This window comes from Arachis hypogaea, chromosome 15, assembly GCF_003086295.3.
Source record: "Arachis hypogaea cultivar Tifrunner chromosome 15, arahy.Tifrunner.gnm2.J5K5, whole genome shotgun sequence".
NCBI lineage: Eukaryota > Viridiplantae > Streptophyta > Magnoliopsida > Fabales > Fabaceae > Arachis > Arachis hypogaea.
In genome coordinates, this window is record NC_092050.1 from 22,468,973 (window position 1) to 22,494,962 (window position 25,990).

Sequence of the window (25,990 nt, forward strand, 5' to 3'; positions counted from 1 at the left end):
TGATTTTTTTTGGTCGGAGTAGGAAATTTTTTGAAGAGCAAAAATTTTGAAATCCCTAAAACTTAGTAAAATACATATTTTAAACTAAAATAATAGATCCATAACATATGTTTATTAGCAACAATATCAGCTTGGCGTTCTTATGGTCTGTATTGAAAGGGGAGTTACTTATATTTTATTAAGAACTTATACAGTATATACTTGGTTAGTGTTGATACGCGAAAATTTAAATATTAACGCGTAACCGGTAAGTATATCGGGTCGTATCAAGTAATAAAACTCATTAAGAGTGAGGTCGATCCCACGGAGATTGGTAGATTAAGCAACTTTAGTTAAATGGTATATTTAGTCAAGCAAACATGGTTTTGATTTCATGAGATTTGTGATTTTTTGAACATAATTGCAAAAATTTAAATGGCAAGGAATTTAAAGAACTAGAATAGAGAAAGAAAATGAAAGTGACTAACTGAAACTTAAAGTGCAAGAAACTTAAATGACATGGAAAATAAATTGCAAGAAAGTAAAGGTTGCAGAATTTTAAAGAGCAGAAGAGTAAATTGCAAGAAATAGAGAAACAGAATGTAAATGACAAGAATGATAAATTGCAAGAATATAGAAGGGAATTGGGTAGTGGGCATTCAAAGAACTAAAGAACAAAGAGATGAGAATTAATGATGGAGAGATCATTAGGGATCAGAGATGTAAATTGTCATGAATTGATGTTACTCAATTCCTTCTCAATCATGGGTATAGATCCATGGCGGATTGTGAATAATTGAATCCCAATCTCTTGGCAATTCAATTTCTCTTCAACACAATCAATTGCCACTCTCGTGATCTAATTGGTCATGAGAAGAGGTGAAGTTCAATTTCTAATCCAAGGCCACACAACTTCCAGGATCTCAACTAAGGAAGGTTACATCTCACATACCAACCCAAAGTGTATTGATCAAAGAAATCATGAAAGGATGAACTCTAAACTGAGTTACATGGCTCCTTTCTCAAGTTCACCATATAATTCATGTAGATTCAACCCTTCTCTCGAATGTAGTTGAATCTTTGAAGAACAAGAGTTTCCTCTTGGATGAACCACTTGAATTGAGAAGGAAAAGAAGAATTATCAACCCATTCAAATAAACAGAGCTCCTCCCCCTAGTGAAGGTGGGGTTTAGTGAATCATAGCTCTAAATTCAACAATAAATGTAAAAGTTAAAAATTAAACTAAGTGTAGAGAAGAATGAAGAAGAAGAAGAAGAAGTATTCCTTTAAAACTGAAATTCAAAGTTGCAAGAAAAACAAAATAGAAGACGGGTGAGATGCAGAAAAAAAAGTAAAAAAGCTAGTGTAATAGTAAAAGTGTCTAAAAAGTAAAAGTAAAAGTCACCGTAAAAGTACAAACTCCTTCTCTATTTAAACTAGTCCTAAGACTCATTTGGAGATCTTCAATTGGATTAGCAATGTGGGCTTTATCCTTGTTGAATATTGGCTCAGTGGAGGAAGTGTTGCTAAACAGAAGAAACAGACCTCATTCTTCTCGCTTCTGGCCCAATGGTCTGGCGTTACTGGCAAACACGCCAGCTTTATGCACGTTGGCAACGTGCCCAAGAATTTTCTGGGCTAGGAACTTGGTGCTTGGGCGTTGCCAGCCCAAGTTGTTGCTAAACACTTGGCCCTTTCTGCCTTTTTGAACTCAGTTTTGATGCCCAAAGTTGCCTCTGGTTTGAGCTTCAATTTTGTGCTCTACTATAGACTATTATACATGGTTGGAAAGCTCTGAGTGTCAGCTTTCCAACACAACTAGAAGCACCTCAATTAGATCTCTGTAGCTCAAGTTATGTTCTATTGAAGAAGACATGGTCAGCCTGCCAGAATCGCAGGCGTTTTTGGCAAACACGCCTATGCCAACGTGCTCAGTTTCTGAGGCTCTAAATGAAGCCAGCTTTTGAAGCTTCGAATGAACTCCAATCCCATGCTATGATATATGGTTGGAAAGCTCTTGATGTCTACTTTCCAATGCCACTGAAATCACCTCATTTGGAGCTTTCCAGCTTAAGATATACTCCATTGAAGAGGGCAAGGTCAGGCTGCCAATTTTTTCTGGAGTTGTTGCTGGAGTTGTTGGCAAACATGCCAGCAACAACGTGTAAGCCTTCTCCTCCATTTTTCATGGGCGTTGTTGCCCATGTTTTTGGCAAACATGCCAGTAACAACGTGCAGACCTTCTCCTCTGGTAGCTTCCTGGCATTGCCAACTTGGTTCTCAAGTTGGCAACTTGCAATGTATCACCCTCCAGGATTGCTGGTGTTGCTGCCCAAGTTGTTGCTGGACACGCCAGTAACAACGTGCATACTTCCTGCACACACACTTGTATGTTACCAACTTGGTTTCCAAGTTGCCAACTTGCTTGTTCTTCCTTGCTCCAGGCACACACATTGGCGTTGCCAACTTGGTTTCCAGGTTGCCAACTTGCTTCATTACCTAACATAAACCAAAAGATTTTCCTCAAAGTCTTGCCATCTTATGGAATAATTTTCAAGGGAATCATTCACATCAACTTGTATATAAACTTCTTGAGTCATTTGCATGGATTATGCCAAATTTCACTTAGTTCTTGGTTCATGAATGCATGGATGAAAAGCTCACAAAATTGCTTATTTATTTCAAAGAAAATGAATGAAACTAAACTAAAACTACTTAAACTAATTAGCTAATATAGAAAAGATGCAAATGCATCACAACACCAAACTTAAACCTTGCTTGTCCTCAAGCAAGAAAAGAACTATGCAAAAAAGATTTCTTTCAATCGGAACGGGTTGAGGAGTAGCTTGTAATGCCTGAGTGAGTGAAGTGATTAGTTGACAGTGGGGTGAACTCTGAATTATATGCTCATACAAGGATTCCAGTGCTTATTAGTCCCTACATTTTGGAAGTCTTAGGTCTTAGGACTTTCATTCAAATGATATCATGGAAATCTCTCTATAGGTAATCACCTTGAAGCAGCTTATAGTTTTTGTGTCTTGGCCTTGACTCTAAGTGTCATGTCTCAAAGCGGCTCTTTAGATAAGCTTTCAATCAATACTCCCAAACCAGTTGGTTTTAAGGTATTAGGTGTTGAAGCACCCCTTAGGATTTACTTGCTCAAGCCTCTCTCTTTGACACAATTCTACCACAAGCATTTAACTAGGATAATAACTCTTTGAGTTCTTATTTCTTTCTTTTTCTTCCTAGTAATTGATGCTCAGAGCCTTTTGCCATGTTCTCTTTTTTTTTTGCTGCTTCTTGGATCAAAAGATGTTTGAGAATCTCCATAATACTTCTTTGAACTCTATTTCCTACCTATGAGCTCCCATGCAGGTTTTCACAAACATGCAACCTCAATACACAATCATATAACTAGAACCACCACTTCTCTTAATCTTTTGCTTGTCTCAAAACAAATTTTTGACTCCTCAATCATTCTTTTCAAGGAAATTTTCTCTGTTTGCAATTTATAGATCTTGAGTGTAAGCAAATTCTCAAGTGTATGGTGCTATGATGTATTTAGCATCTTAGTTATTGAACTTTTAAGGAGATTATGCTAAGCAGACAAGCAGGGGTGCAATATTGCTCTCAATCATAACAGTTTTGAATATAAGATGATCACTTAACAATACAACCTTTCGGAGTTCACTTGCTTTACTCCTTATCATCATCATTTTTGGTCTTTACATCCTTCTTTGCCTCTTTGATTGATAATGCTTAATCCTTCCAAAAATTGAAGTGACTACCTACAATGAATTTTGAAAGTTTCTTGTCCCCAAGCACTTGAGAGATGGTTAGCATGCAGGTATGCTTGTGAGTTCTTGACCTTAAATTGGTGTGGGAATACCAAACTTAGTTCCTTACCTACTTCTATATACTAACACAAGAATGCTTCTTTCATGCATGCATACTACATCATGTGCTTTAAATCTATGAGTAAATAAAATGCAGGACTAAAAGGTAAACAGATGAAATGCAGGCTTAGTCAATTTCTATGATTGTTTGGGATTTATGATTGTTCATAATTATCTCAAGAGTTACTTTGTTTTCCATGACTGTTGGTGGAACACCAAACTTAGTACCATGCATTCACCCTTAATTTTTTCTTTGTTGATACAATCACATTGGTGTGGAACACCAAACTTAATTCCTTGCAATACATAGAAGTTGAACTAACCATTTATTCTGAGAAGAGTATGAAAAAGTAGTTACCTAAGGTTGGGTTGCCTCCCAACAAGCGCTCTTTTATCGTCATTAGCTTGACGATTGTCCCTCTTTAGGGAGGATGATGATCATAGTGCCTTAATCCTTCCCCTCTCACCGTGAGCTTCCTTCCAGTATCCTTCTTGATGATTTCCACATGTTCAAGTGAGAGGATTTTGTTCACTGTGTAATATCCAGAAAAGTGTGGAGATATTTCCATTGGTTGGTAAGTTAGCATCACTTTATCCCCTGGTGAGAAGCTTTCAGTGGGGATTTTCTTGTTTCTCCATCCTCTTGGCACTTTCTTCTTGGGACTCTTTTCTTTTTCAGGAGGTAGTTCAGGTTTTGAAGCCTCAATTTTTGGAATGTCCTTGCTAAGAATCTCAAATGCTTTCGTTGTAGCTTCTCCTTTATTCTTTGAGCTTGTTGCACCACTTCTACCTCTTCCTTTCTTTTCCAACATGAGCTTATGTGCATTGGAAGTGTTTCATCAGGTGCCTCTTTCAAGTTTGGATCTATGGAATCAATCTTCATACACTCTTCCTCTTGGGTGGAATCTTGCAAATTCTTGAAGACATGGAACACTATATGCTCTTCATGCACCCTTAGCATCAATTCTCCTTTTTCAACATCTATCAATGCCCTGGCAGTAGCTAAGAAAGGTCTCCCTAGGATAATAGGAGTGTTGTCATCTTTTTCTATGTCTAAGATGACAAAGTCAGCTGGGAGGAAAAATTTGTCCACATTTACCAATACATTCTCTACAACCCCAAATGCTTGCTGAATAGATTTGTCCGCCATTTGTAGGGCTATTTTTGTGGGTTTCAATTCATGAATCTGAAGCTTCCTCATCAAAGATAGAGGCCTTAGATTTATGCTTGCACCAAGGTCACAAAATGCTCTCTCAATCATCATGTTGCCTATGGTGCAGGGGATATGAAAGCTCCCTGGGTCCTTCCTCTTTCTTGGCAATCTTTTCTGGATGATGGCGCTACACTCCCTGGTCATTACAACCATTTGTCCCTCCTTCAAGGATCTTTTCTTTGTCAACAATTCCTTCATGAACTTTGCATATAATGTCATTTGTTCAAGTGCTTCTATGAAGGGGATGTTGATGTGCAGTGTCTTGAATATCTCCAGGAATTTGGAGTATTGTTTCTCTTTGTTCTCTCCCTTGAGCCTTTGAGGGTATGGGATCATTGGTTGGTATGCTTTCATTGCCTCCTTCTTAGCTAACTTCTTACTTTGTGTGGAAGTTTCTTGCTCCTGCTTTTACTCCTTTACCTCTCCTTTTAGGCCTTCTTTGTTGTGCTCTTCTTGAGTGATGGCTTCTGTTTCCACCTTCTTTCCACTTCTCAATGTGATTGCTTTACACTCCTCCCACTTTATGGCTTTTCCTGTGTCCCTTGGGGTTGTCTTCAGTGGTACTAGGAAATGCTCGCTTCTCACCTATCTCTGTGATATGTTTAGCCATTTGTCCCATTTGTCTTTCAAGATTTTTCATAGATGCATCCTGATTTTTGAGTGTCAAGACTTGATCTTGTCTTGCCATCTCTTGAGTCTTGATGAGTTTTTCCATTAAAATCTCTAAGTTAGAGATCCTCTGAGAGTCTGGATGTGGTTGCATGGGAGGTGATGGTTGCTGGTGGAGGTTGTTTGGAGCATTGAGGTGGTTATTTTGTGAGTTGAATGGAAGTGTGGAAAGGTTATTTTGGTGAGTTTGTGAGTTGTTATGAGGTGGATGATATGTGTTTTGTGAGTTTTTGTATTGGTTAGTGTTATTGGATGAATGATTTTGGTTGTTTGTATTGCGAGAGTTATTGGAATTGTGGTTTCTCTGCCATGAATTTTGATTGTCACCCCATCTCAGGTTGGGGTGATTCCTCCAAGATGAGTTGTATGTGTCACCACAGAAATCATTTTGAGAAGAATTTGAGGTATTATGCATATATTGAACCTGTTTTTGTTGCTGCTCAACATTGCTCGCTTCATTTTGACCACATTCAATTGAAGGTTGATTTGTTGTGCTCACTGAAGCTAGTTGGAGGCCATCTATTCTCTTAGCCATCATTTTCATTTGTTGCTGGATTTGTTGGTGCATCAACTTGTTTTGTGTCAAGATCGTGTTTACTCCTTCTAATTCCAACACTCCCTTCTTTTGAACGGGTTGGCGTTGTCTCTGATGAGTATAGAAGTATTAGTTATTTGCCACCATGTCTATGAGATTCTGGGCTTCCTCAGATGTCTTCATAAATTGTAGCGAGCCTCCTGCAGAGTAATCCAGGGACTCTTGAGACTTTAGAGTTAACCCTTCATAGAAATTTTGAAGTCTATCCCATTCACTGAACATCTCAGGTGGACATTTCCTAATCAGAGCTTTGTATCTTTTCCATGCCTCATACAATGATTCCCCATCCATTTGAGTGAACGTTTGCACCTCCGTCTTCAACCTGATGATCCTCTGAGGTGGATAGAACTTAGATAGGAATTTATTCACCAGATTATCCCAAGTGTTGATACTTTCTTTGGGGAATATCTCCAGCCATTGAGATGCATTGTCCCTCAAAGAAAATGGGAACAACAGCAGCTTGTAGATATCTGGATGTACACCATTTGTCTTGACAGTTTTACATATTCTCAAAAAGACAGATAGGTGTTGATTTGGATCCTCAAGGGGACCTCCTCCATAGGAACAATTGTTTTGCACGAGAGTGATGAGCTGAGGCTTCAATTCAAAGTTGTTTGCATGAACATTGGGAGTGAGTATACTGCTCCCACAGTGTCTTGGATTTGGGAAAGTGTAAGAAGCTAGAACTCTTCTTTGAGGTGGGTCGTTATTGTTGGCAACTCCCTCAGGAGGGTTATGCAAGTTGCCCTCTATGACTTGGTCTTCTCCTTCTGAATCCTCCTCACCAATTATGCATTTTCCTGTTACTTCTCTTCTTAACCTTCGGAGGGTTCTCTCGTCTTCAGGATCAAATCTCCTTGCCTCTGACATACACAAACACACGCAAACCAACAACACAAATGAAACACTCTATTGCTAGAGTGAAGTTAAAGTTAGCGAAACAAAATATCAAACAATTAGTGGGCTATAACAAAGAAAAGAAAAATGCTTAATCTAAACTTCCATTCAGTTAATCATTGTTAATCTTTGCCAATCCCCGACAACGGCGCCAAAAACTTGATACGCAAAAATTTAAATATTAACGCACAACCGGCAAGTATACCGGGTCGTATCAAGTAATAAAACTCACTAAGAGTGAGGTCGATCCCACGGAGATTGGTAGATTAAGCAACTTTAGTTAAATGGTATATTTAGTCAAGCAAACATAGTTTTGATTTCATGAGATTTGTGATTTTTTGAACATAATTACAAAAATTTAAATGGCAAGGAATTTAAAGAACTAGAATAGAGAAAGAAAATGAAAGTGACTAACTGAAACTTAAAGTGCAAGAAACTTAAATGACATGGAAAATAAATTGCAAGAAAGTAAAGGTTGCAGAATTTTAAAAAGCAGAAGAGTAAATTGCAAGAAATAGAGAAACAGAATATAAATGGCAAGAATGATAAATTGCAAGAATATAGAAGGAAATTGGGTAGTGGGCATTCAAAGAACTAAAGAACAAAAGAGATGAGAATTAATGATGGAGAGATCATTAGGGATCAGAGATGTAAATTGTCATGAATTGATGTTACTCAATTCCTTCTCAATCATGGGTATAGATCCATGGCGGATTGTGAATAATTGAATCCCAATCTCTTGGCAATTCAATTTCTCTTCAACACAATCAATTGCCACTCTCGTGATCTAATTGGTCATGAGAAGAGGTGAAGTTCAATTTCTAATCCAAGGCCACACATCTTCCAGGATCTCAACTAAGGGAGGTTACATCTCACATACCAACCCAAAGTGTATTGATCAAAGAAATCATGAAAGGATGAACTCTAAACTGAGTTACATGGCTCCTTTCTCAAGTTCACCATATAATTCATGTAGATTCAACCCTTCTCTCGAATTTAGTTGAATCTTTGAAGAACAAGAGTTTCCTCTTGGATGAACCACTTGAATTGAGAAGGAAAAGAAGAATTATCAACCCATTCAAATAAACAGAGCTCCTCCCCCTAATGAAGGTGGGGTTTAGTGAATCATAGCTCTAAATTCAACAATAAATGTAAAAGTTGAAAATTAAACTAAGTGTAGAGAAGAATGAAGAAGAAGAAGAAGAAGTATTCCTTTAAAACTGAAATTCAAAGTTGCAAGAAAAACAAAATAGAAGACGGGTGAGATGCAGAAAAAAAAAGTAAAAATGCTAGTGTAATAGTAAAAGTGTCTAAAAAGTAAAAGTAAAAGTCACCGTAAAATTAAAAACTCCTTCTCTATTTATACTAATCCTAAGACTCATTTGGAGATCTTCAATTGGGTTAGCAATGTGGGCTTTATCCTTGTTGAATATTGGCTCAGTGGAGGAAGTGTTGCTAAACAGAGGAAACAGAGCTCATTCTTCTCGCTTCTGGCCCAATGGTCTGGCGTTACTGGAAAACACGCCAGCTTTATGCATGTTGGCAACATGCCCAAGAATTTCCTGGGCTGGGAACTTGGTGCTTGGACGTTGCCAGCCCAAGTTGTTGCTAAACACTTGACCCTTTCTGCCTTTTTGAACTCAGTTTTGATGCCCGAAGTTGCCTCTGATTTGAGCTTTAATTTTGTGCTCCATTATATACTATTATATATGGTTGGAAAGCTCTGAATGTCAGCTTTCCAACCAATTGGAAGCACCTCAATTGGATCTCTGTAGCTCAAGTTATGTTCCATTGAAAAAGACATGGTCAGCCTGCCAGAATCGCAGGCGTTTTTGGCAAACACGCCTGTGCCAACGTGCTCAGTTTCTGAGGCTCTAAATGAAGCTAGCTTTTGAAGCTTCGAATGAACTCCAATCCCATGCTATGATATATGGTTGGAAAGCTCTTGATGTCTACTTTCCAATGCCACTGAAATCACCTCATTTGGAGCTTTCTAGCTTAAGATATACTCCATTGAAGAGGGCAAGGTCAGGCTGCCAATTTTTTCTGGAGTTGTTGCTGGAGTTGTTGGCAAATACGCCAGCAACAACGTGCAAGCCTTCTCCTCCATTTTTCATGGGCGTTGTTGCCCAAGTTGTTGGCAAACACGCCAGCAACAACGTGCAAGCCTTCTCCTCCAGTTTGCATGGGCGTTGTTGCCCAAGTTGTTGGCAAACACGCCAGCAACAACGTGCAGGCCTTCTCCTCTGGTAGCTTCCTGGCGTTGGCAACTTGCAATGTATCACCCTCTAGAATTGTTGACGTTGCTGCCCAAGTTGTTGCTAGACACGCCAGTAACAACGTGCATCCTTCCTGCACACACACTTGTACGTTGCCAACTTGCTTGTTCTTCCTTGCTCCAGGCACACACATTGGCGTTGCCAACTTGGTTTCCAGGTTGCCAACTTGCTTCATTACCTAACATAAACCAAAAGATTTTCCTCAAAGTCTTGCCATCGTATGCAATAATTTTCAAGGGAATCATTCACATTAACTTGTATATAAACTTCTTGAGTCATTTACATGGATTATGCCAAATTTCACTTAGTTCTTGGTTCATGAATGCATGGATGAAAAGCTCACAAAATTGCTTATTTATTTCAAAGAAAATAAATGAAACTAAACTAAAACTACTTAAACTAACTAGCTAATATAGCAAAGATGCAAATGCATCAAGTGTTAAAAAAAATTATATCCTCATTTAACTAAAAAATTCTTTTTATCCACATTTTAAGGTAATGAATGGTTAAATTAATCAAAAATGCTATTTGTACAACAAAATCAACCACCAATGTATTTATGTATAAATGCATATGTAGTTTAATTTATTTTCAATGTGTATTTATATTCTAGCATGTATTTTATACTAAAAACTTATTTTGGTTGCTGATTTTAGTGTACAGATGGTATAACTCTTAATTTATCTACATGTTTTCAAATAATGCATAACAATAATTAATTCTTGGACCAGGAAAAAGTACCATGATACCAAAGCAGAAGCAGGCAACGACATTATTCTCCACGGAGATGGCGGCGAGAGCGGTGGTGCCGACGTGGCCCGCAAGGAGCTGAGTGACGGCGCCAAGAGAGTACTGGCAAAGGGAGGTGAAGATGGCTGGGCCGGCCAGGTACCACAGCTTCTTAGACTCAATGAAGAACTCTCTGATGAAATCTCCCAGGCTTGTTATACAAGGGATGTCACTAGATTCTGCTCTGAAAACTTCCGTGTCTCTCGCTGTGACTGGCAGTGTTCATCATCACGGTTCTCCATCACCATGAATGATAATGAATTCTTGTTAATAATGATATAAACAAATTAACAGTATATGTAGCATGTGTGGCTATGTATATGTATGTGATAAGTGCTATCATTCTTTTTTAATTAATGTCATTTCATGGCATAATTAGCATATTTAAAGATTCTAGATTATTTCTGATGCCTGAGTTATATATATACTTCTTAATTTTTACTGTAAATTAAATTAACATTGAAACAGAACTCTCGGCAACACCAATATTCCATGTTTAATTGGGGGGACAAATTCAATATCCCCATACTCTTTCAATCGTATATATTTGGAGATAAGCCTCAATGTAGTTCCTGAAGTTGCACTCGAGCCTCATAGTAGTCCCTGAACTTAAAAGTTCCTCAGAGTCATCCCCAAACTTGCACTCCGGGACTCAAAGTGGTCCTTCCGGCAATTTCAGCACACGTGGCGCAACCGGAAAGCTTAGCTGACAGCGTTGGTGACACGTGGGACTCACAACGGCTAGCTGAAGTGGCAGAGTAAACTCTTCCGACTCAATTTAGTCCCTCAGGTGAAGTTAAAACCCTAATCCCCTTTTTTGAAGGCCACATTGTTCACTCTGCTGTCTCTTCATCGGTGATGTGTTCTTCTGTTCTCTCTCTCTGAAGCCCGAAGGTTATGGCTAGCACGAGCAATGCAGCTAGAAGCTCGAACAACCCACGATCGTTTGGAAGCATCATGAGAAGAATGAACAGAAATAGAGAAGCTCGTTTGCCAAAAATGAAAAAAAAAATCATGGGAAGCCTGGTTTCTCTGAAAGAGGTAAGCCAAAAATGAAAAAAAATGTGGTTCCTCTGTTTTTTGATATTGTTGTTAATCTAATATTCACAAAAGTTCAGGCCGTTTTTTTCGATTGTAATTGGTGGGTATGAATGCCTCTGTTCTGTTCTCTGTGCTAGGGTTTGATCACTACTGGCTTTCGTAGTGGTTTGGCCAAGAAAATTGTAGAGTAGGAGCGTTTCTTGTGTTTTGATGATATAAAAACGTGTTCTTTATGTGTTAAAGTTTACTGCTCTTAGTGGAGGAGTTTTCAAACTGTTAATGTGTTTCAAGACAATGACTCTGATCAATGAATTTGTTAAACAGAGTTTGTATGATCACAGTAGAAGTAAAGATCTTTTGGGAGTTGAAAATTTTTTTAACTCTGATAATGGATTCTGAATTTGACTGATTTACCTAATTGCCTTTCTTTGTATTGAGTTGGTTTAGTTAAAATGAATGTAATATGTAATGCTGTTTAGTTAAACTGAGTGTGTGATTATAAAGGATTCTTGCATACATAAGTTAGAGTAATATAAAGTAATAAGTTTTGCAATTGCTAATGAAGTTAACTTAGCTATTGGAATAGTCAAATTATTTGATGAATTTGGTCTGGACTAGTGGATTAGTTGTGGGAAAGGGTATGTAAATTTGAATGGTTTGATCCATCAAGATTGAAGTTAGTGTCTAGAGAACTGCTATCCTTAGTTACACCAAAATAATGTTCTTGATTTCACACTTTCTTATGTTCACATGACACAAATCATTAGCAACATGATCAAAATAAAGGTGAAATATCATATAATTTAACAGTTAACAACTAACAAAGTTAGGCACTCTATTCAATACCCCGGTCCACAATAACCTTTTCTAATAAAAATTTTGAAAAAAAAAGCACAAAATAATAGAAGACTTAACTTATATTGTTAATTTGAATATAGTGATAATATAGCACAGTGAAATATTAGAGAGAGAAGGAGAAGTAGAAAAGTAAGGGAGTGGTGCTTTTGTTGCCAACTGTCAAATAATGAAAAAGAGAGAGTGAAAGTGATGATGAAATGGTAGAAGAAGATTAGGACTGAATCAATGCTATGATCATTAACTACTATTTACCATTACTATTTCTAGATGGTTTTTCTTATTTCATCTCCACCTTCAGGTGTTGTATATTATTTTATTGTTTTTTAACCTCTCTAGTTAGTGATTACTTTAGCTCCAAATTTGGCAGATTTTCTTTATTTCTGTGTGCCTTTTTTTGTTGGTAGTAAGTTGTAGTTGTATATATATATTTCCCTCAGTTGCAAAAAAAAAAAAAAGGGTCTTAGTCTTGGGTTTTGTGGGGAACTACACGGAGAGTGAAGTTTGGTGCCTGTCCTTGTGATTTATTTGCCAGTTTGATTTAAGGCACATATTGCTGATTATATATGCTGAATTAATCCTGGACTGATTATATGATGTTAATACACTGGGCTGGTGTCTATATATGCAGAATTAATCCTGGACTGATTATATGCTGCATAATGTTCTGTCAATCTATTGTTACTCATTTATCCTGTTCTGCATAATGTTTTGTAACAGTGCTGTGTAGGGACTAGTTTGATGTCACTTACATAAGTCTAGGGACTAGTTTGATGTCACTTGAACAAGTCCAGGGACTATTTTGATGTCACTTATATAACTGTAGGGACAGTTTTGCTGCCTGAAAACAACTATCTGACCCCTTCTTTGGTATCTGAAACAGGGCCTTATAAATGCAGTTAAGGAGGTTTTTCCAGATGTCCATCACAGATTCTGTGTTTGGCATCTGTGGAAGAACTTCAATAAGCAATGGAAGGATCTCCAGCTTAGAGGGCTACTTTGGGATTGTGCAAGGTGTACTAGCCAAGATGGCTTCTTTGATATCATCAAAAAGATTGAAAGGGTTAATAAGGAAGCCTGAGAGTATTTGAACAAGTGGCCCTATGCAAGGTGCAACACAGGAAACTGCTACAAGGCTTGCAAATTTTATGAAGTTTGTGTCCAACCCTGGATTCAAGGCACCCAAACACAAAAAATGAAGATTAGGATGATTATATTTAGGAAAAACAAGCTGTTTTTTTTTATCTATTTTGCTGATGTTGTTTACAATGCCTAAAATATTGTCCCAGTGTTGGGGATTTTAGAATTTGAATTTTATCAGGTCAATATGTCAACAACTTTGATATACTTAGTGTTTTGGCTCTATATTGTGTCTTTTTTGAGTCAAACATTACCAATATGAATTATGAATTATGACTTTATTGAATTGAGTTTTCTAAGCCTTTTGTTTATATCTTATCCTCTGTTACAAACTTAAGAGTAGTTCAAATCCTGTCCATTTCTATTTCATTGAAAAGAAGTCTAGGAACAAAAGTATGCATATAATCAAACACTTTAATTTCCATTTCTTTCAAACAAAAGGATAGAAACAAGTACATGAACAAGGAATGCATATAACATGCATGTCATTTGTTTTTTGCTAGATACAGTTGACCCTGTTGTCTATCCAGCTTTAATACAAGAACACCAATTACAATCAGCAGCATGAACACAAACATCAAAATTCCTTCCATTTTCAGAACCCTAATTTCATCTTCTAATTTACCAAATTTCCAAGCCATCTTCATCTTCCATTCTTCATCATCAACTGAATGTCTTGTTCTATCATCACATGGCATGGCATCTTCCAAAACTTTATCAACCCACATAAACAATCCACACCATTTCTTACCCACAGTCTGCACATCAAAGAAAATTCAATCAGCAAAATTTATATCCATAAATACAGCAATCAACAACAATAATACTTACATTGTAGTTCGGACAACCCAGGAACGGTCTCTCTGGATTAGAATCCGTCCCTGACCACCGCAGCACCGGTCTCGACCCGCATGCACACCATTCTGGCAAACGAGCTTCTCTGTTTCTGTTCATTCTCCTCATGATGCTTCCAAACGATCGTGGGTTGTTCGAGCTCCCAACTGCATTGCTCGTACTAGCCATAACCTTCGGGCTTTAGAGAGGGAGAACAGAAAAACACAGCACCGATGAGAAGACAGCAGAGTGAACAATGTGGCCTTCAAAAAAGGGGATTAGGGTTTTAATTTCACCTGAGGGACCAAATTGAGTCGGAAGAGTTTACTCTGCCACATCAGCTAGCCGTTGTGAGTCCCACGTGTCACCAACGCTGCCAGCTAAGCTTTCCGGTTGCGCCACGTGTGCTGAAATTGCCGGAAGGACCACTTTGAGTCCCGGAGTGCAAGTTCGGGGATGACTCTAAGAAACTTTTAAGTTTAGAGACTACTATGAGACTCGAGTGCAACTTCAAAGACTACATTGAGGCTTATCTCTATATATTTGATATGGGGATATATATTCAAAAAAGCATCATATCATAGTAATGTTATTATTCCGGAAGTATTATTCTTACATATATGCAACTTCCATTAGTAGTCTCAAATGATTAACTAGTGACTAATATATTAGATGTATGACAGTCAAAGTGAAAGAAGAAAGTGGAGGGAAGGAAAACAATAGAAACAATTGTGCAAAAGAGCCTTTTCAACTAGAGAAACGTTCCCAATTAATGGGGAATAATAATGAGTCCACGCCACCACTTCTGGTTCTTGGAATAACAAGTTTCTTCTTTCATTTCATCTTTTATAAACCGAAAATCTATTATATATTCTATTATATATCTCTAATTTTAAGGCCAAAATATGCCACATGTTACTCTCTCGTTGCAATTGAAATAAATCTTTTTCTCCAAAATCAAAGAACTCTCCTCTCTTCTCTCTTTCTTTCTCTATCTCTCTCATTTTCTCACTCACTCTATCTCTCTTATATATCATTATCAATGACTAATTACGAATTTGACAATCAAAATATACAACATATATAACATTCTCTAATTATATTTAAATTAAATTAAAATTAAAATTGAAATACTAAAATTAAAATATAGCTATATTATATATTATATTTATATATCTATTATATATTACTAATTTTAAGGCCAAAATGTGCCACATGTCACTCTCTCATTGCAATTGAAATCAAATCTTTTTCTTCAAAATTAAAAAACTCTCCCCTCTTCTCTCTTCCTTTCTCTATCTCTCTCATTCCTTCACTCACTCTATCTCTCTTATATATCATTATCATTATTAATGACTAATTACGAATTTGACAATCAAAATATACAATATAACATTCTCTAATTGTATTTAAATTAAATTAAAATACTAAAATTGAAATATAGCTATATTTTATATTATATTTATATATTACTAACTAATTTAATAACTAAAATGTGTCATACGACACTCTCTTATTAAAATTTAGAGAAAATATTTTCCTCTAAAATTAGTAAACATCCTTCTTATATTTTCTTATCTACGACCTCTCTTTTTTTCTATTTCTCTCTATCCTTCCTACTCTATATATAATTTATAATTCATATTTTATATTAGTAATTTGACAAATCAAAATTTGTCACTAGATATTTTCATTATAATTAAAATAAAAAATTTTCTTAACTTCCAAAATTAACAAACTCCTTCTCTCATTCTTCTTCTTTATCTTTCTCTCTCTTTTCTCTCATTCTCTATTTTTTTCTACAAAAAATAAAATTAACAACATAATATAATTTAAATAAAAAATATTATTATATACATATATTTTATTTAAATTTAAATTTTTACTGCTTATCTTTTTAATATATGTTTTTACTTTTTTCTTTTAAATATTTATTACATATAATTTTAAAAAAAATACAAATATTGTGATTAAAAGTTAGAATCAAGATTCAATTGTTTTAAAAAAATGAGTTAATTTTATAACTATAAATATAAATTTTTTTTATATTAATATCTAATTATATTTTTATATATATAGAAAAAATATTATTTTTAAATAGTAAGTATAAAAATTAATTATTTCTATTTGTGCAACAAACTTAATACCTAATCAAATATAAAAATATACACCTTAAATTCTTTTAAATTTTAGATAACGAATGTTAAAATTAAGTAAAAAAATTAAACTCTTTCATTTAAAAATAATAACTAAAAAATTTATTATTTAATTTTGTTTAAGATTCTGATCTTTTTAGCCGACGAGAACTTTTGTCCCTTAATACCATTTTATAAAAGTAGTTTAATATTATAAATTTTTCGTGTCATAATCTATAATATCAGGACTTAACGTAATTTTAAAAGACTTATATTCCCGTAATAATATTACGGGTAAAAATACTAGTTGAAAACTGTTTTGCATAATTATTATTCGTTTGCATCAAGCAAGGTTCTAAAAATTGAACCGATTATAAAATCGATAAAGTTTCGAGGTTCAAAAGTATTTAATTTGCAGCACTTTCATGTTTCCTGATGATCATGCTTTAATTTGCAATCAAGTTCTCTTCTGAATCTTTAGACCCACCCCACTTCTTTATCCTATCTTCAGCAAGAGAGGCCTGTCATTTGCACACAAGATTAAAATTAATTAGTTAAGTCTCTACTGAAATATTTTTATGTATACCATTGCTCAAGTATTTTTGCCTTCATCTTGCATGCATTTGCAAAATCATACACCTACATATATGCATATATACTACTCCAATTTGCAAAAAACAACGTTACCTCTTTATTCCAATTTGTCTTATAGACCATAAAAAATAGCACACAAGATTGTAGGATGGTCCCTGACATCATTCCAGACCAAATCCCCTAAAAAACATCAAAACACATTAAACATATATTTAAAATTTCACCACTAAACTAAATATAAACAGAAAGTTGATTAATCCATGATAGAGAGGAAGATACTCACAATGACACCCAAGTCAAGTTTGAAACCTAACAAAAGTCCAAGGGGAACACCAATTAAGTAGTAACAAGTAATGTTGACATAAGCAACAGTAGCTTGCCAACCTGCCCCAACAGCCACACCTGAAAGAACTGGTTGCACATTGTTGATTATAATGCACAACGCCAACATGGGTGTCAACTCTATCACAAGCTCTTTCACATCTTCATCCGTTGTAAACAATGAAGGGTATTCTTTTCTGAAGATGACAAGAACCATGGAGAGCACGAAAGAAACCATAAGTGTAGTAATCACAGCAACAGCTATAGCAAATTTCGCCGTTCTTGGGTGACGAGCTCCCAATTCATTTGACACTCTCACACTGCACCAAAATTGCCTGACTTCATTTTTTTAATGGTAATATCATATCTTTTCCATTTATTTTTCAGAAATATCCCGGGTTCTTTTAAAGTATTGGTCAAAATTAAGGTAATATTTTTCTATATTTTTGTAATATTTTTTTGTATATTTTATTTTAATATTTTAAAAAAATAATTTTTTTTTAAAAGTTGTTATAATTATGTAGCCATTATAGCTATAGTAATAATAATTACCATAGCATGCATACACTATTTTGATATATCAGATAAATTTCATATATATATGATCTGTCAAAAAAAAAAAGTAACATAATAGTATCTTATGTTTTTTTCTGATAGCATAATAGTATAAGAAAAATTTTAAGTATATGGAGAATACCGGTGTTCCAATTATTTTAACCGTTGATTTCAATTAATATATATTTTTAATAATTCAGATCAACGGTTAAAATAACTGAAACACCAGTGTTCTAGGTACACTTGAAACTCTTCGAATAGTATATATCTTAGTAGACAAAAGTGTTATTAATTTCATTTATGCATATTATCGTGTGCATGTGTGACCAATTAAATCCAAACCTTACTGCTGCATTCATTCCCAAGGTTAGCATGATCATCCATCCTAGTATGTTCATGCTACAAATATAATTAAATGATCAATATTAGACAAATGAAGTGTTTGAGTTAACTCAACGTAAGCGAAAAGAAGATATTTTTCTAGCACTTGTTTGAATTATTGAAATGTGAGTGACCACACTTACCAGATAGACATGGCATCCACCGAAACTTCAGCATTCTTGAGATAACCGGCAATAAGAATCAGGGCCATGAAATACCAAACTTCTAGGCTGCTCCAAGATTTTTAAGCAAAAAGAAACTATTAATATATGCCGAAACCTCATAAAGAACAGTCATTTCTATCATGAAACTGTCTCAAAAGTTTAAATTAATAGAAAAAAATAATATTAATAATTATATTTCTGAGTATTTCAATTTTTAACTATTATGCATATATATTGATATTGTTACTTTATAGCATCTTTTATGCTTAATTTTTTTTATTTTATTTTAAATTCTACAAAATATTATATAAATATTTGTGATATTATATATCATTAAAATTGATTTGACGCTCAATGTAAAATTTGTCATTTTAATATTTTATCTCAATTCAATTTAAATTTTATATTTTTAATTATTATATTTAATGAATTATATAAGTAACAACATTTAATTAATTTTTTTAAATAATATATATGATCTCTTTGTATTGATACCAATCTTATTTTAAATGTTATATTTAATTTAAATTTAAATTTTAAATTAATTCAATTATCATAAATATAAAAAATAATAGCAAGTCGGAGACAAAATTTTAATAAGGCTGAGGCTATGAGATTTGTTAGTTTTAAATGTTCAACTCAATGTGTGTAAATAAGGATTATACATTATTCTATTTAATTTAGAATGAACCACACTCCAATAAAACCATGCATATATAGAATAGGAAGCATTTCAAGTGCACCGGGAGTACCGGTGTTCCAGTTGTTTTAACCATCGATCTGAATTATAAAAAAAATATATAATATATATTAATTGAAATCAACGATTAAAACAACTGGTGCACCAGTACTGCCTGATGCACTTGAAATGTTTCATATAGTATAAAATTAAACAGATTTTAGATTTCTTTTTCACTCATACATAGGTTGTGGAGAAATATACACTATACTGTAATAAAATATTAGTGTTAAAAAAATGGAAAAAGTTAAAAGTAAAATAGTACAAAAACAAATGAACATATCTTAAAATTATTTTCACTCAAATTATGCACACATTATGAAGACATACACATTTGTAATTGAAAAGAAGAATGTTTTAAAAAAATTATAAAATAGTACAAAAAGGAAAAAAAAAAGAATAAATGATTCAAACTAAAATTAAATTAGTGGTGCTAAACACCGAAATGAAAACAAAAGAATTTGAATCAAGCAAGTGATAGTTTTATTTCAATTTCATTGAGTCTCACAAAATATCACATCACATCAATATTTATATGATTATATATTATAAATTGAAAAAATAATAATTTCACTTATTTTGATAATGCCACTTCTTTTTAGATGTATACAAAGATACAATACAAAAAAATCATATGAGAAGTGTTATTATAAAAAATAAAAATGAAATTATTATTTTTTATAAATTATTATTTGAAATTAAATACAAAATTTATCACTTCAATATTTAGTTTCAATTCAATTTAAATTTTATATAAAATAATAAAATTTAATTAATTCTCTTTTAACATGAAACCATCTTTTTATACTGTGACTGATTTTATTTTATTAATCATCTTTAATGCAAAATAAAATATGAAAATATTACGTTTTCTTTTATATATATATTAAATTTAAAATCCCAAAAATACTGTATTGGAGCTCTTAGAAACGGATGAGAACAATCAATGTATGGGAAAATCCAATCCCAGCGCACAAATGTAAGATTACAATGACAATTGAATCAATAAAATTGTGTGTTTCATTTAAATGTTATCCGATGAAGTTGGCTTAAACAAATATTGATTACCAAAACTTTTCCCTTTCTATTAATAATAAAAAGGATAATTATCTAAATAATCTTTAAAAATTTTAAAATTAAATATTTTAGTCTTTTAAATTTTAAAATACATAAAATAATTTTTAATATTTATTTTTATTAGATAATGTAATTTTTTTTAATAGTCACTAATGATGACTGCTGATGTATGTGGTATGTTGACTTGCACATACAATCGTTAAGTATTCATATGTGCAATTTGGATAAATCAATAATTAGAATGAAGTATAAAATAATTTTCAAAAAATTTAAAAACTCTCAAAACAGCTTCTAAAAGATTAAAAAAATATAAAATAGTCTTTCAAATTATTTATATATAATTATTTCTTAATTAATAAATTTTAATTTCTAAAATTTTTGTTATATTGATCTCAAATTTGATTATTTATATACAAAATATTTTTAAAATAAATTATAAATTAATTTTGAGAAGGCACTATATATTTTAAAAAAATAATAAATAAATGAATCTATTTTATTTTTGATCATGCAAGATATTAATTTAATTTAATTTAATATATAGGTATCATATTCTATGATTATTCTTTAATAATGAAAAAGAGAATGAACTAATATTATTTAAAAAAGATAGGAGAATTTTTATTTAATATAAAATTTTTTATAAAAATAATTAGGAATATTTATGCAAATATTTATGACTACCACACTTTAGAACTTACATGCAATTTGAATTAAGTTATCTATAAAGTCAAATTTATAAGTTTTGGTTAACTACAAGGTCAATGTAGTGATTTACAAAATTTCAATGTGAAGTTATTAATACTTTGCACCACTTGAAGAAGAGATGTCTTAGCAAATCTAAGTGTTGTGTTTGTCATATTTCTTAAAAAGTTTTGAGATTCATTAATTGTAATAATGTTGCACAAAATAGATTTGCAATTGAAGTTGTTTGTGCTACTACAATTAGCAATTATGCTAAAAAAATAGATTTTTTTTACTTAGGAATATTTTTTTAAATTTATTTGGTGTTAATATCTTAAAAGTTTAGATCCATAAAATAATAGTCTTCATAATACAATAACTCCTTAGATTTAGTTGTTATTATTATAGTTTCTATATTATATCGATGTAAGTGTCATATATAAATAATTAAATAATAGTATTTCTTATGACATTTTAGTATTAATAAATAAAATTATTTGGTAGTATATATTTTGTTATTTTTTATATTATTTATTTATTATATATTTTTTAATAATATTTTATTATTCTAATTAATAAAAATATTATAAGATGTTGAATTTTGAAAATGATTAAAAATATTTGAAAGAATTATTTAAAATTTTAAAAATTTTTCAAAACCTATTTTGAGATTTTTTAAATTGTTTGGGAATTATTTTGTACTTCATTCAGATTGATATGTCAAACTTGCACATATGATCACTTAATAACCATGTATGCAAGCTAACGCTTTACATCCGCAGTCATTGTTAGCTATTAATAAAAAAGATTGTATTATATAATGGAAGTAAATAATAAAGATTATTTTATACATTTTGGAATTTAAAAAAATTAAAATATTCAATTTTAAAATTTTTTGGCTAATTTCAGTAACTCTTTTAATAATACTTTATGCATATAAAAGCATCATTAGAATTAATTAATTTTAATTATTAATAATTAATATTTAAAAATATAAAATAGAATATATTATTAGATAATAAAACTAAAATAATTAAATTAATAATTAAATAATGATTTATTCGTTGACCATTTATTTTTGCGCATATAATGAAAGGTGTAACGCACCAAAGCATGATAGCGGAGGCAAATGAGAGACGAAGAAAGGCCCAAAGATTCTGAAACGCTTGGAAGGAGAAGCCTCTCCAAGTCTTACCACAATACCCACACACTACATAACCAATCTTAACTATCACCATGAACCACCACGCCGCGTTGAGCACCGCCGCCGCACCCACCAGGCCCCACCCCAATTTCAACATTAGTACCCAGCTAAGCACAGCATGCGCTACCAATGCAACCGCCGCGGTCCATGCCATGATCATCATCTTGCTCTGAGCTTGCAAGAATTTCTGGATGGGGAAGTTCATGGAATAGGCAAACAGCTGCGGGATCATATACAACGCAAAAACACCGGCCGCCTCGGCGATCGCGGTGGTTTCTCCTATTGCCTTTAGGATCTGCCGTGCGAATACGTATAGAAGGGATAGAAGAAGCGCGGTGGTGTTCAGAATTATCCATGATCTTTGCATGTACACACCTAACATCTCTGGTTTCCCTGCTCCAAAGGCTTGTCCGCACAGCGTTTCCAACGCGCTTCCCATACCAATCTGCATTGCAAAATAACGCTTTATCCTACAAATTATACTTTTATTATACTATTTACTTATGGAAAAGTTTAGGGGAAGTAATTTTTGTGTTTTCTGGCCAACACTTAACCATCAAAACAAAAGTGAGTATTCTCTCACCATTAGATGTAATCTCACACCATTAAAAACACTATTGATAACCAATTGATGGTTACAAAACACCAAAATTGCTGGTACCCTAATATTCCTCTTATTAAATATAAAATATTCAAAAGATTTATCTGTACACTCAAAATCATGTTCATCATTTTTATTAGGAAAAATAATTATTTGTACTATAAATTTTATTAAGGCTCATAAAAATATCTATTAAATAAAAAAATAACAATATATTTATAAAAGATTAATTTCATATGACAAAAATATTAAAATCTTTTTAATAAAATTTTTAAATTATTCCGACTCTTTATCTTTAATTTCAGTTCCACTGCTATTTTTTCTTTCCCAACTTACAAAGATGCTCCTTCTTTTCCATCCACCCCCGCACTTCCTCTCCTCCCACTCCTTCTCAAGCTCCCACTCCCGCTTCCTCTCATAAAAATGTTCTATTTTCAGTAAGTCATGTAGGCTGTTGGTCACTACTAATAATTCAGTGGTATATAAACAATTTGAATAGTAGGTAGACATGGCGTTCAAACCTTTAACTTTGAATTTCCTTTCTGGTATAGATATTGAGTTCGAACTTCTCCTAAACTTGATCCAAAAACCCTTTAAATTATACCGGGCTTTGAAAAATTAGTGGCCAGAAATAGAACTTCTGTAGTTTTATGTATTTATTTTTCTATACTATAAGCAAAAGGATTGATGCCCATTTTTTTAAATACCTTTTGTTTTATGATCTATAAAATGTTTTTTTTTTTGTTATTTCTAAAATTTAAATTGAAAACCTCTTAGTGAAATCATAAACTATTTTTAAATAAATAAAAGAGTGATGAATATAGTGCCTATTGATTTACTAAGGTATATAGATATATACATAATATGAAAAATGCTATGTATTTTGAAGTAAAATGTTTATTCAAATATTAAGCACAAAATCTTTTGGGCTAGATAGATAGATGAAAGCTTACCATGATGCCAAAGCAAAAGCCGGCGATGACAGAGTTCTCGATGGAAACAGCGGCAAGGGCGATGGTGCTGACGTGGCCGGCAAAAAGCTGAGTGATAGCGCCAAGGGAGTATTGGCAAAGGGAGGTGAAGATGGCTGGGCCCGCCAGGTACCACAGCTTCTTTGCCTCAATGGAGAACTGTCTCAAGAAATCTATGGGGCCTGTGATCGGACCAATGTCATCGGAATCCGTCGTAAAAACAACCGTGTTCCGGGGCCGCATTTGGTCTTCTGGAGATAGCAGTGGCTGATGGCTCTGGTCATCATTACCTATATTCTCCATGACCACAAATATGCAAATATGGACCAGAATTGTTGCCTCTTATATATATAAACGGATAAATTTAGAAAGAAGAATAATAATTAGCTTACATTATTTAAAAAATGTTATAAACACAAAAAATTAGTCACTAAATCAATCAGCATGTATTTGTATTGTATATAAATATATGTAGTGTTTTCATTTTTAATATATATTTTATATTTAATTTTAACATATATTTTATATGTATTGATTTAGTAATTGATTTTTAGTATACACACAATACATGATTGATATGATTTTATTAAAATTTAATATATGTGTTAACAAATAAATTTTTAACAAATATTATGGTCAAATAATTAAGTATTACAAATATATTATTATAATAAATTAATTTTTTTTATAGAAAAGTCAATCTATTTCAAAGTTTTTTAAAATAATAAAAATTTGTTAAAAATTGAAATGTATAATTTAATTTTTTTTTGAGAATTAACTTAAATATCTATTATTTGTTGGTTTATTTTTGTTATTTCCTATTGTATATAAATAAAGGCTTGGCCATTGTGTGCATATGTGAACTTGGATATGCTAAAATAGTAACATGGTTTATGTACCTTAATTTTATGGAGGTGTTTAATAATCTTTTTTCATCATTTCATGGTTCTATCTTTTCCCTTTCTAACTTTTCTTTTTATTATTTTTAGACAAGACACGTTAAATATGTTGTGTTTTAAACTTACTCTCACTTAAGTCACCAAAAAAAAAAAACTTAGTCTCACTTAGAAGGAGATTATAAAACCTTAAGTTCTTTTATATTAATCCAACTAAGCATATGTCAAAAGAAATCAAAGATCTTGATGGACTCCCACACATGATTTACACTTGATTGTTCTTGACATTTAATTTGCTAATTGACAAAATAAATATTTGGACTCCTGTTGAAAAATTAACTATCATTGTAACATTATTTTAATTTATTTATCTATAAAATTTTATTTATATTTAAAGTAACTAAAATATTATTTTTGAATGTCCATTAAATATAGATGATCTATTTGGACTTAGATTGGAGTATAAGTCCATCCAAAAAAAAGAAGACAAAAGTTGGTGTATAAGAAATGTTTGAGAATTGAAGTAGCAAAAATGATTTATTTCGGTGGATATCATCTCATTTTTTTTTCATTATTTAACAAATAAAGTTATGCGTGATTTTAATCTATATATATACATACGCCATGCATAGAACTTTCAAATGAATGAAACTAGTACAAAATATATAAAAGCAAACACTATATATCTTTCTCAAATTATTAGATACATCAATTCTTAATAAATGTAAATTGTGGAACAAACAATTAATTTGATATAAAGGAAGTAAATGTATCTTGATAAAAGATCACACTTATCTTATAAAGCAGAAAAAAGGAATTAAAAAAAATTAAGGTCACTGTTGTATAGTATGATACATAAACGAACACTGATATGGACACAGAACACAATACGATACAAAATATATAGAGATGCAAATTTTAAAATTTTATAAAATATAAGAACACGACATATATATAAAATATAAAATAATTTTTTAATTGTTTATTTTTAATATCTTCTTTTAATATTAAAATATTTAACATATTTTTTTGTTTTAAAAAATAATAATATATATTATTTTTAAACTCATTTCAAGAATATATGTTAAGAATAAAGTTGGACATGCTGACACGTGATGATATTTAAATGTGTCCAAAAAAATTTTTTTTTTATTAAAATACGGTTAAACACAATAGATACGCGTGTCAAACGAGTGTCAATAAGTATCATATCTAAAATGTGTCTGACACGCGAATACAATAAGTTATCAAAGTGTTCTTACATCATAGTTTATAGGTAAACTTGCACCGTATTTTGACATATTTTCACTATTTTTAACTAAAAAGCTAAAAGTAAGAAGATATCAATTTTATTTTTGTATTACTTTCTAAAAATATTTTCACTAAAAATATTATTAAAATATTCTATCAAACATATTTTGAAATTCAATTTTTATTTTTTTTGAAAATCAAAATAAAAATATTCTAACTAAATTTGACCT

The 25,990-nt window shown here is 32.4% G+C and overlaps 1 protein-coding gene across 1 annotated transcript; it reads right to left on the reverse strand.

Moving 5' to 3' along the window:
- Positions 1 to 16,571: 16,571 nt before the first annotated feature.
- LOC112746935 (protein DETOXIFICATION 29) lies at positions 16,572 to 23,964 on the reverse strand. The gene is made up of 7 exons (XM_025795042.3): positions 23,596 to 23,964; positions 21,945 to 22,486; positions 18,317 to 18,403; positions 18,135 to 18,191; positions 17,200 to 17,557; positions 17,010 to 17,096; positions 16,572 to 16,843 (listed from the first exon to the last, which is right to left on the reverse strand). Exons 1-7 carry the CDS (start codon positions 23,914 to 23,916, stop codon positions 16,769 to 16,771), a joined length of 1,527 nt encoding a protein of 508 aa, XP_025650827.1. The 5' UTR covers positions 23,917 to 23,964; the 3' UTR covers positions 16,572 to 16,768.
- Between the last annotated feature and the right edge of the window lie 2,026 nt (positions 23,965 to 25,990).

Bases quoted from the DNA above. Each gene is read 5' to 3' on its own strand.
- LOC112746935 (XM_025795042.3), bottom strand. From the start codon at position 23,916: ATGGAGAATATAGGTAATGATGACCAGAGCCATCAGCCACTGCTATCT. The intron at 18,404-21,944 runs GTGCGTTACACC...ATCTTGGAGCAG, and splicing joins GCCTCCGCTATCATGCTTTG to CCTAGAAGTTTGGTATTTCA. The intron at 17,558-18,134 runs GTTTGGATTTAA...ATTTTGGTGCAG, and splicing joins GGAATGAATGCAGCAGTAAG to TGTGAGAGTGTCAAATGAAT.